Source organism: Caloenas nicobarica, chromosome 6 (genome assembly GCF_036013445.1).
Source record: "Caloenas nicobarica isolate bCalNic1 chromosome 6, bCalNic1.hap1, whole genome shotgun sequence".
NCBI lineage: Eukaryota > Metazoa > Chordata > Aves > Columbiformes > Columbidae > Caloenas > Caloenas nicobarica.
In genome coordinates this window covers 19,972,241-19,991,173 of record NC_088250.1, presented here as the reverse complement: position 1 = coordinate 19,991,173, position 18,933 = coordinate 19,972,241, and the positions used below count along the sequence as shown (strand labels likewise).

The 18,933-nt window shown below is 38.8% G+C and overlaps 1 protein-coding gene across 3 annotated transcripts in view; it reads left to right on the top strand.

Moving 5' to 3' along the window:
* The window catches only part of RAPGEF4 (Rap guanine nucleotide exchange factor 4), a 150,200-nt gene that overhangs the window by 101,823 nt on the left and 29,444 nt on the right, over positions 1-18,933 (top strand). For all 3 annotated transcript variants that reach the window (XM_065637505.1, XM_065637504.1, XM_065637506.1), the window contains 7 exons: positions 3,012-3,096; positions 6,532-6,592; positions 7,329-7,405; positions 8,524-8,670; positions 9,995-10,110; positions 13,339-13,427; positions 15,700-15,778. In XM_065637505.1, coding sequence (XP_065493577.1) covers positions 3,012-3,096; positions 6,532-6,592; positions 7,329-7,405; positions 8,524-8,670; positions 9,995-10,110; positions 13,339-13,427; positions 15,700-15,778 — 654 coding nt within the window. The remainder of the gene's footprint in view (positions 1-3,011; positions 3,097-6,531; positions 6,593-7,328; positions 7,406-8,523; positions 8,671-9,994; positions 10,111-13,338; positions 13,428-15,699; positions 15,779-18,933) is intronic.

Sequence of the window (18,933 nt, the reverse complement as noted above, 5' to 3'; positions counted from 1 at the left end):
ACAAATCTGAGCATGGTAAACAACATTACATACATATATAAAATAAAATAAAAATTTAATTATTGTTAAGAATTTATAGCTTCTGAAAGTCCTGTAAAAATTAAGCAAGATCTATTTATTCTCTCGTTATTAAAATTTTTTATTTAGATATTCCACCCGGCTGTCAGTAGTAAGAACCACACTGGATTTCTCCATAAAGACAGTATTAAGTTCTACAGTCCTTGGTAGAGCTTCCTGCCAACGACATTTAATAAACCACGTGTTATTTCTGGGACAAGAAATACAGGTTATCTTTCCACATATCAATTCATTGACGCTTATGGGTATCATATGTGGTAAATGGTATTTATGGTGTTAATCGAGGAGCGCTGATTCGGGTACAAAGATTACATAATTAGCTTCCATGCTAGAGTAAGTGAACATGCATTCACTCTTGCACTCAGACACAGGTAGTGGATAAAATTATTCGTGTCTCCTGTATATTCTTCATGGTACTTGAAGACAAAATTTGTACTCTGGAAATATATCCTTATTTGACATATAATCATAATGTTATAGGGTCTCTGATCTTTTTCCTTGTTCTTATTATCTGAGAATTTTCTGGTTAGCTGTGTAATAAAAATAATCAATGATCTTGCTTGTCCATACGTGGTTTATCTGTGGCAAAGTACTATGTTATTGTCAACATCCTAGTCACAGAGAAGCTCAATGTCTCTGACCTTGATAAATTCTCCAAACACTGAACAGTTTTTATTGATCACTTAATATCACTCGACTTCTCCTGTCCATTAATGTGTAGCCTCTTTCTCTACCTATTCCATTTATTATCCTGTCTATAACCAGCTATTGCTGTTAGAATATGTCCCCTGCAGAAACTAGGTCTTTACACAGCAGGATCCTACAAATCAACATCAGTGGGTCACCACACAGGTTTTACAGAAGCAGAGATGCCTAATATCTCTCCATGTGACATCTGCAGAAGCAGAAGTAAAGACTGGGTACATCCACTGTAGATTGCCAATCCTCCCAGTATGCTAACACAGGAGGTAAATGGACATACTGAAAGAAGAGTGTATCCTTTTGTCTTGATAGAGATCTTATATAGTATAAGACATCATATATATTTTAAGTTCATGTAGAAATTTGTTAATTGGTTACACTGTGTTTTCCAAGATATGCTGGTTTTGCAAGCACGTAATTAAACTGCTAGTGCCCCCCGTAAATCATTATGAGTTTTATAATTTCAAGCCAGATTTAGAAATAGTAAAGAGTATTTTGAGTCACTAGAGGGCATAGCAGTACCAAACCAATTTTTGTTTCTCCCTTAACAGTTTATTCCATTCTGTATGAGAAAAGAATAATTTCATCTAACACATTTTTGTGTAAATTGGTCTTTAATCTGACTAATAATAAATGCATGTCATTGGTAAGTGAAGAACAGATGAAAAATATCACTTGCTTAGCAGAGATGATGTCAGTTGTCCTAATGTTTTCTATGACTTGTTCGTACTACCTTCATCCAAAAGAAGTCTCCATCTTCTTTTTTGCAGAAAGATGCAGTATAACTCCAGAGTGACACAATTGCTGGGTATTTCCTCTACCTCACATATGATTTAGACAGACTGTTGAACCAGGAGTTGTTGAGGCAGAAAACCTATAGAGCAGTATATTTGTTTATATGAATTTTCTGATCCTCCAGATGCTAGAATCTCCTGTAATACTGACATTTTAGGTAGAAAACTTCTCTCAGAAAGGTTCATTGTGACATTTGTTTCTGGGCTGTCCAAAGATTGAACTGTGCTGTTAATTCTTTTGACAATGCACATTGCAGACAGCGGGGTTTGGAGCACCAGCCTGTTCTCCATGCGAGCATGTGAACATTCTCCTTGGCAACTCCTGCCCCTGGACTGGGCTTCCTGTATCCCATTTCTTCACATCTTAAAATTATCCTCTCTCCCTTCTTATGACTCAAGTTGCTTTTTTCTTCTGTTCTTGGCCCATTGATTTAATTCCTAAATTCTGCTTTTCACGAATCTAAACCACATTGTTTGAAAGGACTCAGCCCTATAAAAGTAACTTGGGATAATGGTTTAAAGGATTTTTTCTGTGTGTATGTAACTCCAATGCAGTCTGAAATTGTATCGCAGTAGAATTTGTCCTTGTAGAAAATAAAGTTGTATTAGACACTTTAACTGAAGAGAATCTTGTGAGTGGGAAAAAGTTTAGGAGTTACAAGCTCCTACAATTTCTTCTCATAGGTGCTGTTTATTATTAATAGATACTCCAAAGCACCGCTGACCCACTGCAGTTCTCAGTATTTGTGTCCTTTTGTAGCAACCACAAAATTTTCCGGTGTGTGCACTACAGAAATGCAGTTATTTCAGTCACAGTGGCAGCCTCATTCCTTCATCAATGCATGCTTTTCATTAATGATGGCTCCTTGTACTTTTCAGTGAAGTTGAAACTACTGAGTGGTTCTTACTTACCTTTGTGGCCAAACAACAGCACTCAGCGTTAACTGTCGCAGTCATTTTCTGTCCTCCCAGGTGCAATGCTGCCTCTGCCAGTTGTTCAGCAGCAATTCACGTGCTCCTTTACAAACCACTGCTCTTCCCTGTTTGCTGCAACTAATTAGTGCCACATGTGGAAAATAGTGCCAGTCCCATACTCAGGAGTCCTTTTGAAAGGAAGTGATCTTTATGTACCATTTCTGATTTATCTGACCATTTTATGTATAGAACACTTGACTTCACCAGGACAGCTGCCTAATCAGGATCTCTCTAAGGTGGTTGCCATGGCTGCTGCTCGGTGTCGTTCAGGTGGTTTCATAGTGCTTCCATCCTTTGTGTGCTTCAGTCCTCCGGCCAGAACCATCGTTCAGTCCCAGCTTAGTGAGGATGTACCCTTCAGTAGACAATACAGCAGCATTTTGTGTTCTTTTGTACTTCTCTGAAGCATTTATTTTGGGCATTTATTGCATTTTGCTGTCTTTTTTTATCTTCCCTCTGTAGACCTGGCCAGAGAACTGTAGACGACTTAGAAATTATATATGAAGAACTTCTTCACATTAAGGCCTTATCTCATCTTTCTACCACAGTAAGTATTTTAAAAAATATAGCTCATCACCAAAAGGGAGGTTGAATTTTGACTTCTGGTGCTTTATTGGAATTGAAGTGCTGACAACCGTTTCCATTTATGCTTTCCATGAAAAGAAGTTATTCCTACCTGTGAGGACCACCCAGTCACTATGCAGATGTAGGTTGTCTTTTGGATATCAGATATAATTATCTTCATGTGTTTCTCCACAGCCCCTACCTCACTCATTTTGCACAGGTGCCTCCATCGGGAGTCCTTATCAGATGCATGCAATCTGATCTGACACCTGGGACAGTGGCACTACTGATTTTTGCAGAATGTATGTCTGATTTCTGAACTATAAGAAGTCTTGACTTGAACCAATTAGGAGGAGGAATTGCACCGTGCAGAAAGGTGTAGTGTGCGGTGCTGACTGGTTGGAGTTTGGTCCTAGAGTGAAGGAAACCTCACATCAGACACCTTCTCTCTGAGTGGGCAAGAACAGTGCACAGAATCAAGAAAAAATGAAATGGAGAGAATGCAAGTGTTTAAATTTTCACCATCATTGACACACTGTGTAGGCAACTGAAACAAGCTGAATAGTACTTTACTTGGTAGCAGCAAGATGTGGGTGCTTTCCGAAAAAGGAAGCTGGTCAAAAATCAGATTTATGCTTGACAATTGCTTATTTGGAAGCTCTTAATATTTTCAATAATTCTCAGATAACTTGGACAGATGCAGCTAATTATGAAACTGCGTTACAGAAAGATAGTACTCTGTGCAAGCGTATAATGTCTGAGCAATGTTTTTCCTGACAGAATATGCATCCAGAGTTGGTAACTGAACTAAAAGAGAACAGCCAGCCAAAATCCTTCAACATCTCTGGGATGTTGGAAAAAATATTTAAAGAAAGACTTCAGTAAGATCTAGAAATTAACATTTTCAAATCAAACAATAGAAACTACCCAAGACAGATACTGAGAAGGAGTGGAGAACCCTCTTGAGACTACATACATAACCCAGAACAAAAAAAGCTGAAACACAAAATATTTCCAGCTCAGAAGAAATTCAGACTTGAGGTCAGAGTCCACTGCAAATAGCATATAGAACAAGTATCGCAAATGATACAAACTGCACGAAATACTTGGCATTTTGAAGAAGTGCAGATGATTCCATGTTTTTAGTAAGAATGTGGAAATGCCAGCCTAAACTAAAACAGAACACAGAAACCATGAGTAGCTTAGAGGAATTCTTCAGAGGAGCAACAGACAGCATTGCTCCTATGAACCAGATGATTAATGGTCAATCAACTTGAAAGCAAAAATAATAAGTTTTCTAGATATGCCGCAAGCAGCAGGAAGCAAAATGGATAAAATTCGAGTCGCATGGTGGCGAACTAATCTGTGCTAGGGAAGCCTGTGAAGTTAATGTATGAATGAAAAACAATTCCATAATACGGTGTTATACCAAATTCTTGGCTTCATCAGGAGGATTCCTTCACTGCAGAGGCAAAAGTCTGAAACAACTGAGAAGACATCTGAGGATAGGAACCGTCTCTACAGTGTGCAGAACTCTGCTAATGGGATTGTATTTCCCTTCCTTAGGAAAGCATCATTGCCTTCAGGCGGAGGTTATAAAAGAGTTTGAGCTAATTGTTGTAGAAAACCAGGCATGTGGGTGCGTTCACTGGTCAGTGTGCTAAATAAAAAGTTATACCTCTGTTTATCCCTCTTCTTCTCCAGACTACAAACAGAGGATGCTTTGCACTGGCTGTCAGGAAGGAGTTCCGGGAGAGGTGGCCGGTGTGGTACATTTATGCTTGGTGCCTGAGCAGGGGTCTGGTGGGTGCCTTTAGGACGTCAGAGCCTGAATTTGTCCACCCATCTTAGGAGACACAGTCACCACACTCTAGTCTGGATTGTGTCCAGAATTTGAGAGTTCCTCCCCAAGTTCTTCTTCATGGCAAAAATTTTTTTTCAATTTAAATAGTTGGGAGAATGGTGTGAAATATTACTACTAAATGTATGTTAGAGCCAGCTTTTGATTTGTACTTGGCATGTTTACGTTATACAGTAGTACCTCTGAAACATGGATTGTCACCAGCTGATGTTCTCTGGAAACAAGAATGCCACTGCTTGGAAATTGGCCTCCAAGTCCCTGGAGACTTGTGGTTTTTTGAAGAGAGACATAAAGCATACAGGAAAACTCAGGATAATTTGAGATTCCGGGTGCTGCTATTATTGTGTGAAAGTAGCACTAACAGTGTTTGCAGCGAGAAAAAGTTGTTGTAAATGATGTCTCACTAGAGGCTCTTACCACCCGTCAGTGGTGAGAGCCAACCACAGCAGAGCGCTGCGGAGCCCAGGAGGAGCTGACACCAAGGGCAGCGTCACCTCCTCCAGCTCCTGGAAGAGGTGGAGGGCTGGACATCTTGTCCAGTTCTGGGCCCCTCAGTTCAAGAAGGACAGGGAACTGCTGGAGAGAGTCCAGCGCAGGGCAACAAAGGTGATTAAGGGAGTGGAGCATCTCCCTTATGAGGAAAGGCTGAGGGAGCTGGGTCTCTTCAGCTTGGAGGAGACTGAGGGGTGACCTCATTAATGTTTATAAATATGTAAAGGGTGAGTGTCACGAGGATGGAGCCAGGCTCTTCTCGGTGACAACCAATGATAGGACAAGGGGCAATGGGTACAAACTGGAACACAAGAGGTTCCACTTAAATATGAGAAGAAACTTCTTCACAGTGAGGGTAACAGAGCACTGGAACAGGCTGCCCAGGGAGGTTGTGTAGTCTCCTTCTCTGGAGACATTCAAAACCCGCCTGGACGCCTTCCTGTGTAACCTCACCTAGGTGTTCCTGCTCTGGCAGGGGGATTGGACTAGACGATCTTTCGAGGTCCCTTCCAATCCCTAACATTCTGTGATTCTGTGATCTTGCCTGGGAAGCGGCCAGGCCGAGCGGGGCCTCAGCAGGCCCAGATGGCTGCACCTCAGTGTGACACAGAGAAGTGGCCAGACTCATGTCTGTGAGGGGAAAGGCACTGATTTCTCAGGGAAAAACAGGACTACCACAGAGCTCCATGGAGTAATTGGCAATTGCTCACTACCTTCTGTAATAGATCAGCTATTAGTGTTTTAAATTTTCCATCATGTTAATTGTTAATGATGGTTTCATGTGTGTGTGTGTATGAAGGAAGATCTGGAGACCTGTATCTTAAAGATGCTCTTGTCTGAGCCATTTGCAGCCAGGAAATGCAGAGGCTTGTGTTCTGTAAAGCCAGCCAGTAGGAAACAGGACATCAAGTGAAGCGGAGCATTGTCTGGCTGTGTGACCCTGAATGAGCGCTAAACGGTGCAGAAGGAAGGAAAGCAGCAACTGGGGTATATTATGTGACTTTCTCTACAACAGGAAGAATAAGATACATATAAAAACTATAATTTCTCTCTCTTTATTTTAAGGTAAAGCGAGAATTAGCAGGTGTCCTGATTTTTGAATCACATCCCAAAGCAGGAACGGTCTGTAAGTAAATGGAGTCCTGTCAGATCTTCTTTCTCATCTGTGAACATTTAAATTCTTAATGCCTAAATGACAAGAGCAAAACTTGGATGCACTCTTCAAACCTGACTGGCACTCAGTGTTCAAATCTGGGGCAATAGGCGTTGGCTTAGTCTGTTTCCGATTGCAGGGACAGTACCAAAATTAATTTTATATCCTTGGATGTATGTATCACCTACAATTTGGACGTGTTTTTATCTAGAATTTTGGGTTGGACCAATCTCCATTTTAGATGTATTTTAATATTATCCTCGTATTAAAAAATCTTGCTGCACAAGATAAAGGATTTTAAATGTCAGATTTCTTAAACCTGTTTCTACTGAGGAGTTTTAGCAAATGAATGTCAAATTTACAGCCACTAGAGAACTTGGTTAGAACGCGGTGCTACTGGTGGGATCCAAATCTGTGTGCTGATTAGTAACTGATAACCTGCCATGTATGGATAAAGCAGTTGTTGCAATTGTCATGGAAAATAACAGCAACTTTCATATAGTGTAATAAAGTAACTGCTTATATGGGTGTGGGGGGTTTTCTAAAATCTGACAGCAATCGCTTTTAAAATCATAGTATGCCCTTTTTCAAGGCAGACATTAATATGACTGCAATAGACTTACCTTGAATTTTATTTGGTGCAGAATCTGACCCATTTCTATTTTGGATAACTATATTCTCACCATAAAATCTTTTCTCTCTTTCATAGTATTTAATCAGGGAGAAGAAGGTACTTCTTGGTACATTATCCTAAAGGGATCAGTAAATGTAGTCATTTATGGCAAGGTATTGTTTTCAGAAGCCTTTTTGTATGATTCTTATTATTGGAATTGTAAGAGCAAACTTTGAAGGAATACAGTTTAATTTAGAGCAAAATGGCTTTTCTGAGGAAACAAATTGACTGTAATTTTATTAAGAAATTATCCAGTGGTTTCACTGATTATACTTCCAGTTGATTACTGTATAATTTCAGGATATATTACACACTTTCTGAATATAATTCAGCAGAGTTATATCAGTATCTTTAGGACAAAGTAATTTGCTGGAATTTGGTGAATTGCCAGACTTGCATCTCATGGGGGTTTTTGCTCTGTCCCTTTACCACCATATTCTCTTAAATTTCTGTAACTAACTTTTCTGATGCATGTCTGACAGAAGTACCTCTTTGTGACTAGTGGTTCTCAGGTTGGATGAACCCTCCCAAATTTATGCCAGCTCTTCTTTTTCGTTGAGCTAGAGACTCAAAAGCATCTCTATTAAATTTCCTGTTTATGAGAGAAATTCTTCAAGGCAAAAAGTTGGACTTTGGTACACAGCAATCCCTTTAGTCTTTAAAAATATCTGCTTCCCTATTGATTTCTCATTCAGTGACTGATAATCCTCCCTTCTGAACACCAAGCATTTCACCAGAATCTAGCATAGAGGCCCTGGTGCTAAGTCTGTTCCTAAGTAACCCATATTTAGCTACCTACCCTTTTTCCATCACAGAGTGGGCCAGATCCTCTGCTACTAAAGGCTGGAGTAAACAGAGCACTGCTGATTTACACCAGCTGAATATGTGGAGTTATATGTGATTTCTGTGAAGCTGAGATTATTTTTTAGGGCCTCTTTAAATAAAAACCAAACAGCTCAACAACTTTCTGTCTTCAGCAGGGCTAGAAGAGTCCTTCAGGCTGGATGTAATTTCAGAGAACAAGCCAATTCTTTTCTGTTCTTGCTTTTCTTCAGTAATAGTAATAACCAGCTATCAAGTATTGTTTCCTAGTCATTATTTGGGCTGTTGATTTCCTGCCAAATAGATTTGTTTTGGTATTTGATTGTGAAGTCCGGTGTTTGTACAAGGACTTACAATAGAATCCAGAGTAATGATGGGTTTCTGCATGTAAATGTTTTGCTCTATGCAGGGTGTGGTATGTACTCTGCACGAAGGAGATGATTTCGGCAAGTTAGCGCTTGTGAATGACGCACCCAGAGCAGCATCCATTGTTCTGCGTGAAGACAACTGCCACTTCTTGAGAGTAGACAAGGAGGACTTCAACAGGATCCTTAGGGTAAGAGTGGGAAAGGCTGCCCTGACAGCACGATATCAGAACTTGCAAAGTTTTCTAGAGTCTGTGTTATTTCAATTGATATATTGATAACCTTGTTTGAAGTGTCCCTAATTGCAGAACAGAGATATGACAGTCTAGAAGATCAAGCGAAGTATACGTTAATCATCCTTCCTCTTTTACTGTTCCTAACTCAGCCATGAAAATGGGACAAAATGTTTTTTGACAAAAATGTTTCTGACAAAATGTTTCTGTGGTCTAAAATTTGCCAGGTGCTCAGTTTTTCCTTATGCTGTCCAAGATTTCTGGATGATCTTCCATCCAAATATTGAATAAAACGAGATCACCCATTCTCCCAGATAGGTCAGTGTCAGGTACCTTAAACTCGAGGGATTCAAGGCATAATCAAGTGGCAAATTAAACAAACTACAGGTAAATACACAGACGTCTTTATCAGAGAGCTCCAGAAGGATATTCCCAGACTAATTTTACAGTTATTCACATTAGGGCAAATGAGTTCCAAAGTCCAGCTGTAATTCTGTAAATACAGGCTGTTTTGTGATCATTGATAGTATAGGAAGTCAAAACCAGTATCATCCTGAATTTGAATATATACATGGCCAGTATTGCAGCAATAAAACCAGTCCAGAAAGAGCACTATGCTAGAAAAATGGCATAAGCTTGTGCTTACTGTACAAAAGGGAATGAGGATCCCACCGGCAGTAAGGTTGGGTTGGCCATGGAGACTCCCAACTGATTCAGCTTTGGTTGGTACTTCAAAGAAGATCAGAGTCTGTGGTCTTATTGATTTTCATCTGTGTTATTTGAATGCACATTATATTTTTTTTCTTTTTTTACTGTGATCCAGTAGTAGAAAATGAAAAGTTTACCAACAGTTTACTGAACTAAGACTTACCATTTTTAAGTGCCTTTTTTTCTCTTCTAAATGCCTTTTTTCATTTTTTTAAGAGAAAAGTCAGATTATAGATAATATTGTTCACCTGTAAGTGGGGATAGAGACCATATTACATATGGAAAGTTGTGGGGGAGGGCTCTGTTTTCTGGCAAACTTTTTTTCCTTTGCCATGGCTAGAGATTTTTCTCATCGTTCTTTCACTAGACCCTCCCACAATTCTCTGTCTCTTCCCCCTGTGCTAGTGCTTCCCTCTTGATTCTGCCTGTGAGAAAAGCACAATAAAGATAGATAAATACAGGGCAAAAGAACCAACCTCAGAGTCTTTTGTGTTTGAAAGTCATGCACTTTTTGAGAGTAACTAATCAGCCAAATCAGGTGCAATTATTTTATTAAAAGTAACTTGTCTTGCAGGATGTGGAAGCAAATACAGTAAGACTCAAAGAACATGACCAAGATGTCTTGGTGTTGGAGAAGATCCCAGCAGGAAACAGAATTTCTAATCAAGGAAATTCACAGCCTCAGCACAAGTATGTTTTTATTCAATAGTGCAAATGCCAGACAATGATTAACCTTTTCATATGGTATTATTATCCAAACAATAGCATATTCCCCCTTTCTGTGGAAGAATGCAGTGCATATAAAGCTTTCTTTTCTTTAATCATCAGCTGATCACATGCCCCATACTGGATAATATATCCATTTCCAGCAGCACACCAGTTCTATGTCTTTACACAATAATTCTCTGAAGATCTCACTGTAAATACTTATCTCATGTAATAGCTTCTAAAGAGACTGCACATGAAGAATGCTGAAACCCTATAAAGCTGAGCTACTGTCTAAAGAGACGTCAGGAAAAGACATTGTTTTATTGTTAAGTACAGATATTTTAATTTTGGATTTTGAGCTCTGCTTTCTAATAAGAGTTTGCTAGCTACAATTTGTATACAAAGCTAAGATCTTGTGCGATGAAAGTTGCACAGCATATCTTACAGAATGGGTTTGCACTGTAATAACAATATTCGTTATATTTGCTTTACTTTCTTACTGAAAGGGAGAAAGTACAATTCTCTTTGGATACTACTGTGATAAGAGCAGAGTGAGGTTATTATCATTCCAAATGTTGGTAAAACCCCTAAAGGCTTTGTAAATGTGTTATTTGCAAATTGATGCACAATTTTCTTCAGAAATGCTCGAACAACTCCAACAAAATAAGCACTAAGAAGTTTTGAATCCTTTACCCTGGACCCTTCTTTTTTTTCAAAGAAAGAGCTACTTTACTGTGAGATATATTGGGTATGGTTTTTATGTGATCTGGGATTTCATATACATATTTTATCTGCATAACTGAATATAAAGATTTGTAAAGATCTATGAAGGGTTGAATAAACCATTCTTTGTACTTTATATACACTTTTCATGTATTTCAGAAACTACCATTTCATTTCTCACTTGATCTATTAGAAAAACAAACTATGGTACCAGGAAAACACATGCTCTTACAACAAATTTTTCTTCGTCTATATGAGGGGAACTTGATTGCAGACAGTGGATTTGCATGAGCAGCTGCAATACACAGCAACTTGGTCATAGATTTAAACGTAGTTTCTTGGGTCTGATATATTTTTCATTCTTTCAAAAGCGAAAGTTTCATTTAAACGTATTTCCACTAACTTTCTTGCAAACTCTTTGCACCAGCATTATTTGCATTATGCAACATTTTCGTGTTTAGAATTTGATTAAAATAGCTAGAGGCATTTATGGTCCCTGGTTAAGTTAGGCTGTATTTTAGAGCTTACATTCCAGGAATATTTTCAGGTAAAGCTCAGAATTTCATTTCTGTAAATACTTTATGCATTTGTTCAGATTTGGGTACTATCAGTGTGCCTGGAAGGGAGCTTTTGCTGAGAACAATGACAAATAGACATGAACTACACAACAGAGGAAGCTACCTTGAAAGTTCACTGTCTGCTTTTCAGCAGTCAGATTATTTTCTTAATAGTGCGTTGGCACGAAAAGAGTATAAAATCCTTCTAAATGAGTTCACTGGTTTTGAAGATGGCATTCCTTTTGTTTCCTTTGTTAGTAAATAGAGTAACTGGTTACGTTTATGCTTCAGAGTCCAAATCAAAGTTAATGATGTATTCTGATTTCTGGAATGTGTTACTGGAATGTGTTAGTCGAGTGTTCAGTACTTTTGAAAATCAGTGCGCCTGAAGGAGAAGCTTAACAGGGACCTCTTCTTAAAGGCTTGCTGCTCTGCTCTTAATTGGGTAGTTCACATCTCTGATATCTCTTCAGATGAGCTGCCCTTTAGGCTTTGCTCCCTGAGTGGGTACATAGCATTTGCACTAGAGAAATGTTCTCCATCCCAAGGTTTTTCCCTGAAATATCCAGTCAACCAAGAAACTCATTTTCTTCATCTTAATCTTGGGGAAAACTTCACTTTGGGGGCAGATCCTCTCAGCTGCTGTTCGGATTCTACTACCTTCTCTGCTGAGGAAGCCCAGCTCCTGCACAGCTCCCGAGCCCTGCTTTCAAACAGAGACAGCTTCACTTGCAGGACTAGCTCTGAAGTTCTCACTCCCATGATCTAACTCTTTATGGGTGATCACACTCATGCAGGATGAATTCAGCAGCCCTGTGAGTCGCTTCACTGTTCATTTTCACTTTCATATTCAGAGTACAGCAACCTGTGATTTCTCTGCTTCACTCACTTAGACACTTGGTTAGTATCTCTGCGAGAATGTGCACTGGCTTAACAAGTGTTTGTGTTCTTGGGACATCAATACAGCTCTTCCAAAGGGGTTGGCAGGTAAAAGAACTGTGACGGTCAGCACTCAAAGTGAGGAGGAGCTCCCAGGAGCTCAGCTCCACCACTTATTTCTCAGCAGGAGCAAAGTGTCTTCGCTTCTCAGGGTTTTTTCTTTCTTTCTTTTTTTTTTTTTTTTTTTTTTTTTTAGTTTCATACTTTATCAGTTGGATTCTGGGGGAAGAAAAAAAAAAGATGCAAAGATTGAAAGAATGGAGGGAAAGATAGAAAAAGGAAAGAAAAAAAGACAACAGGACAAGTTTAGCAATACCCTATGATTTTCTTCTAGTACTTAAAATCTTGCCACTGCTTTTGCATGAAACAGAAAAACTTGATTATTGCACTTGTTCTCTCACCTCCCTAAATGTACTCCAGGAAATGGTACAGTCCTAACTTTATCCACTTGAAAAACTTTCTTCAGCTATCTGAGGCATTGCACAAGTTTGAAGATACAGTGTGCTATTTCATTTTCTGCCTCCACGTTCTCAGTGATGCTGCAGGAAGTTGTTTCCTTGCTCTGACACTGGTACACACCAGTTCACATTTCATGCTCCCAGTAAGTCTGTTAGGACCCTTAAATGACTGGGAACTGCTGTTGTTGCTGAGATATTTATTCTCAGTGGAGAAGCATTTCCGATTGCCCTTCCCCAGGTTTGCACCAGTGCAGCTGAGCTGACTGCGGTGTAACTGTGGTGGTGTTACACTGGAGTACTTGTGTCACCTTGTGCTCCCTGAGTAGGGTGGAGAGTGTTGCTGCTCACCATTTTACAATGGGGAAGCCAAAAAAGATTGTGAGTGGTTTTGTCCTAAGCCACCCAGAGATTCTGGTCAGAGCAGGAATTTGCACTCTGGCTCCTGTCAGTCTGGGTCTTCTCACTAGCACACAACTGTTTCTTGATCAGCTGTTTTGCCTGTGAGACACTAACCGCTTCTTTTCCTCCCTTAGGTATATTGTGATGTCAGGAACCCCAGAGAAAATTTTAGAGCACTTTCTAGAAACTATGCGCCTTGAAGCAACTTTAAATGAAGCAACAGGTATCTACATGACAAAGGCTGTGTTATTATTACTGCATAAGATAGTCTTGCTGGGGGAACACTGCAATGTGATGCTTTGAAAAGCAGCTTGTGGTAGTTTTTTCCAGAATAAGAACTGCTCTGAAACAACCCCGAGAAAACCTAGCAAATCCAGAATTAAAGATAATAATCCACTCCTCCTAGCCTGCCCTACTGTATTTGTACTTTCCGTTCAAAGTAGAACAGCAAAATCTCAGACCACTTAGTGCCAGACCACCAGTCATGACTTTAATAAGGCACAACTGTAGGGCCGGTTCAGAGCATGCGTTACCAACCGATGGTAGTGGTCCTCAGACTTCTTGTTCTGGATGTCACTTAATGCTGTGAACTAGCTTGATACCTCCAGCCATCGTGTTATGCTAGAATAAATATTCCCAAATTTTCATATCCATATCACATTTAAAGTATCACAATTTAAATTACTTGTTTGTGATACTTTCCAATATGCAGGGAAAGAATTGTTAATCGAAAGAGAACTCAACACACCATGGGCCAAGTCCCAGCAATATAGGTTGCTGCAGCTGCACTTAATAGGCTGCTTTTTCATTAGTGTAAAGAAAACAGAGAATCCATGTCTAGGGATATAGATATTTGCTGACTTACTATTAGTAAGTATTTTGATTTTTAAAAAGAGTCAGGCACAAAAAATTCCTCCTAATTATGATAAAGTAATGCAGAGACTTTTATATTAGGCTACAGAATATTGCTTCAGCATGTTCTTTTTACATTGCAGATGTCTGAGAAGTATATATTCAAAGGTGTACTTAAATCCAGTTAATCTGTTGCTGACCTCATAAAATTGGAGAAACCTGTATAGTGGTCCAAAAATGGTGGAAGAATTGAAAGATTACAGCAATCCTTTTACAGTGTGTGTTTTAAATACTTTTAAGAATAAAAATGATTCTTTTCATAGATGCCTTTTTATTAGAATTACAAGCAGAACGTTGTTCTTTAAGCCTCCATACTAATCACAGTATGCATGTATTGTAAATTTTTCTAAAACAAATTATTTAAAAAATCTTTTAAAACTTTTCCCCAAAACATCCAATGACAAGATTATACCTATATCCTAATGTGATACATAATGTCACAATTCACAAAGCTATTTTTAGGATATAGAAGCTCAAGAGTGCTGGAAAATGGAATATTTAGTTTATGCATTCCTTTAATTTAAGAACAGTTAAAATCCACTTTGCTCTGGATATTACACAAAGAAAAAGTCCCACCTTTCTGGAGATGAGTTTCATCAACTGAAAGACATTTTCATATATGAATTACAGTGGAAGCAACGATGTAATATTACAGCACACAGTTATCTCACCGTATTTTTTCTGATATCTCTTACTTAAAGTGTTTTCAAATGTTTCTCATATCTCAAAAGTTTCACTGTAGAAATCATACCCCAGGATATTGTGTTTATTGTTTCTCAGTGATTCCATATAAGCCTTTCCTAGTTTTAAAGTAAAATAAAGTTTATTCTCACTGCCCAACTTATTCTGGCCTCTGCAGCCAGGCTTTATAAATCCTTTTGTTACCAAAAATACAAGCATAAGGCAAACTGGGGTTTACACTAGAGCCACCACATCTCATTGTAACAGAAAAAAGAGCTTGCTATTTTTTTTCTGGAGAAAATGTCGGCCATATCGTTCATATACATTTTAATGTAAATCTAGCAGCTGAGATTCTTCCAAGTCAAAATAAAACCAGAAATTTGACTGTACATTTACCTTTTTTTAGGCCTTCTGCTCATTGCCAGGAAATTAGCAAAGAATGGAATTATTTGCCTTCTCCTGTGTAGTTTATACTAAATGTGCTGTCTGGTATTGTAGTTCCCTAAAGCCAAATGCAGCAGCACTTCTCAGGCAGCCAGGTGCGGCAGGTCTGATTCTGCTGCTGCTGAGATCTCTACACTTGTAGGGAAGCATATCCAAATATTTCACTTCAGCACAGATGGGTTTTTCTTTTACTCTGCCACATTTCTCTTTGACATAAGCAGATGCCTGTTAACATAAGTGCAGTAGAATTCATGCAGACAAGAATAAAAGCTTAATACTTCAGCTCATATTTGTTCATTCCCCATTTTCATATTTAATGCCTACAAAGTGCAAAAAGACCCCTTTATTATCTGCAGAAGGCTAATAAGATATTTTAGCTGAAAGAAAACTCATCCTTGTGATCCTCGAGCTGTTTGCAAAGGCTTAATTGACTGTTTTATTTCTTCTTTTTTTCACAGATTCTGTTTTAAATGATTTTATTATGATGCACTGTGTTTTTATGCCAAATAGTCAGCTCTGCCCAGCCTTGATGGCACAATATCCTTTTGTAAGCAAAAAGTTGTGTCCCTTTAACAGCTGTCCCTGTCAGCGATGAGACTGCAGCTTCTCTCTCTCAAGAAGTCCTCACATTTCATGAAGGCCGTGCCTCATGGGTAGGTTCTGTGTCTGACTGACAGCTGTCCATAGCTCTGAAATGGGTGGTGTGTACCCATGATGAGATACAGCCCCAAAGCATGAAAACTCTTGTCTTTCCTGTGCTGATTACTATTTTTAAGGGAAATAAATGTACTGTCCCTCCACGAGGTAAGTGAAATTACATAAAAGTTCGGACTACCCTTCCTGTATCCTTTTTATCTGTCTTCTTTTTGGATGAACTACAACATCTAGATTTTAACTAAGATTGTTATGTTTTGGTGATTTCAACGGTGCACTTTCCAGATTACAAGCTGTAAACTGCTTCAAGCAAAAGGGTGCCTAGACCTGTAGAATAGTGAGTAAGTATTTCCTAGGTGCTATCATAATGGTTATGAATTAAAAAATCATAATCTATAAAAAATGTTAACAAACTGCAAGAAACTTCAATTGCTTACAGTGGATAGCATTGAGGGCTTGAGGTGACTCTCGTACTCTCTGCATGTTTTACAGGAGTCTGTGAAATGTCCATCAGTCAATTACTGGCAGGTCATTTAGTCTCGGGAGCTGTTGGGCACTGAGAGTTTTCCTTGTGCACAGTGACTTGAAGCTATCAAGTGACGGGGAGCATTAAATAAACATATAATGTTTTCTGTTTTATAGAATTCTGACAGGGGTATAATAACTTCAATTCCCTATTTATTGTTTTAGAATCAGATTGGCGTGAAAGTGTGCTTTCCTTGAAGCTCAGTGGGGCGAGTGACATCTGGGAAAGCTAACACCCTGTAACCACAAAATAGAGCATTGTGTCCTTGTCTGGGAAACTTGAGAATCCATTTGTGTTACTCCTAGCAAGGACAGTAATTGTTTTGAAAACCTTTGGACCCATAAAACTGCTCTGCAGAAAATTGTTCATACACCTGAAACAAATACATTTTCCAAAACCACATAGTTTTGGATATCAAAAGTATTATGAAATGCTGTTGCTGACAGCTTTGAAAAGGGGAGGGAAGAAAAGGACAGTATTTTTTTTTTCTTTTTTTCCTGATTTATCTAGCTCATAGGATTCAATCAGTCCATTTGAGACTCAGGTTTGTCTGTCCTCAGGTATAACAGCATACCTCTGATATCCAATAAGTGGGGAAATCAGGTGCATAAGCAAAATGGACCTAATTGATAATAGGGGAAAAGCTTTTCTGAAGATCAAAGTGATAGTGTCACATACATGTATTCACCTGTGAATCTATTCTGGAGAGGAGGATAAGACCTCAAGGTCTCAAGTGGGTCATGGCAGGCATCGTGCTAATTCATTTCAGAGAGGAGGAGGAGGGCTGGAAGTAGCTGGTATCCCACAGCTTTAGTGTCAGCTTTTCCTAGAGCCGAATTATTGTTTATTTGGTCCATTCTGAGCATGGAAAATCAAACTGTGCTCTGTTGATTGTATCATTGAAATGTATTGTTAGAGTTGAAAGGTTGCTAACAAAGCTCATATTTTTTGAGCAAAATCACTCTACAAAAATGTTTGCTGGTGCTGTGAGACTAAGGAGAGATTAGTTATGCTCAGTGAGGAAATTAAAACAGAAACAGAAAAAGAAGTAAGGTCAGAGAAACTGTTTTTGCTCCAGTTTCTGATTTGAAATCAATACAAGTCTGTTTTCCTACACCCACTTAGGATACTGTTACAGCTGGCAGCATGCAAGTATGAGTAGAGCTATATCACTGTAGTGCTTTCAAGCATATTTGGGTTTTCACTTCTTATACAGCGGCATTTGTCATCTGTAAGTTCTTTAATCCTGAAAGGAATGGATGGGTGCACCATTTTGGCTAAGTAATATGATTGCTTGCTGTGGATTAAGCACTTATACTGTACAGTCCCTTGGCACACCACTCTTTTTTTAGTCACTAAAGTATACGGATTCTGCAATATTATAATAAAAAAAAAAATCACATAGTTCTTTTTCATAGGGAAGCAAAAGCCATGCTCCCCTGTCCTCTGTGTTGGACCAAGTCACCTATTTCCCTCTCTTCTTCACAGAGCTGGAAATGTAGAGATTCTCCAAGCTACAGCTTGTCAGAGAGAGGCAGGACAAAGCCCAAAAGAAAACTTGAAAGACAGTAGCACCTCCAAAAGTGCACTTGGGATAGTGGAAGTGTGGGAGCAGGTGTGCATCTTTAAAGGAAGACTATCTAAATACTTACGAAGTATGAACGCCTCTTTTGTCTCTGTACATGATAGTCCTCTGGCATGTTTATGAATGTTTTGTGAGCCTCCTTCACCATCATGCCAGTAGTAATGGCTGCTGATTTTGCACAGTTCCCGATATGGCTAATTGTTCCCATGTGGGGAAGAACAGACTTAAGAATTGCTTCAGTTTCCTAGCATATGCTAGGCATAAGTAGAAATATATATATTGAACTCTAACCATGTTGGTGTCGATAACTATTTTGCAATTATCTGACACTTGTTGCAAATGTACATGATGTTTTACTTCTGATTGGAGTCTGCAGTGAAGCTGCATCCTGTAGGCCCTGTAAAAATGGGAGAACCCTTAATTGACGTTCCCTGTGATAACGGTAATAAAAGAGCAATTAATATAAATGAGCAGTAAAAATACAGAAAAATTACCAGTGCCTGCAGTAAATCAGTTAATAAGAAAGTAAAAATACGTTAAATAATTACCATGTTTGAAAGGTAAAAATGGCATGAGAAAAATTACCCAGTAGAATATTAAACTTGCTCCCTGAGACATTAGAGCACATAGCTTACAATATATTATTTACTTCTTATGACCCTTTGACTTATTTGCTCCCATAAATGTACTGACATGTTTAGTTCTCTAGTATTTTTAAACCTTTCCAAATGAAAATAAATGCAGATTTCTAAAAGTTTGTCAGTCAGTTGAGTGCCCCAGTAACCCTGGTAGCACATCAAATCTCTGCAGGGGTTTCGGCAGGAGGATCATTTGGAAAGTATCAGTTAATAGATACTTTTTCCCATTATATTTTATTAGTATTAAGTATGTTAGCATTTGTTAGACATATGTTTCTAAATGAGAAGT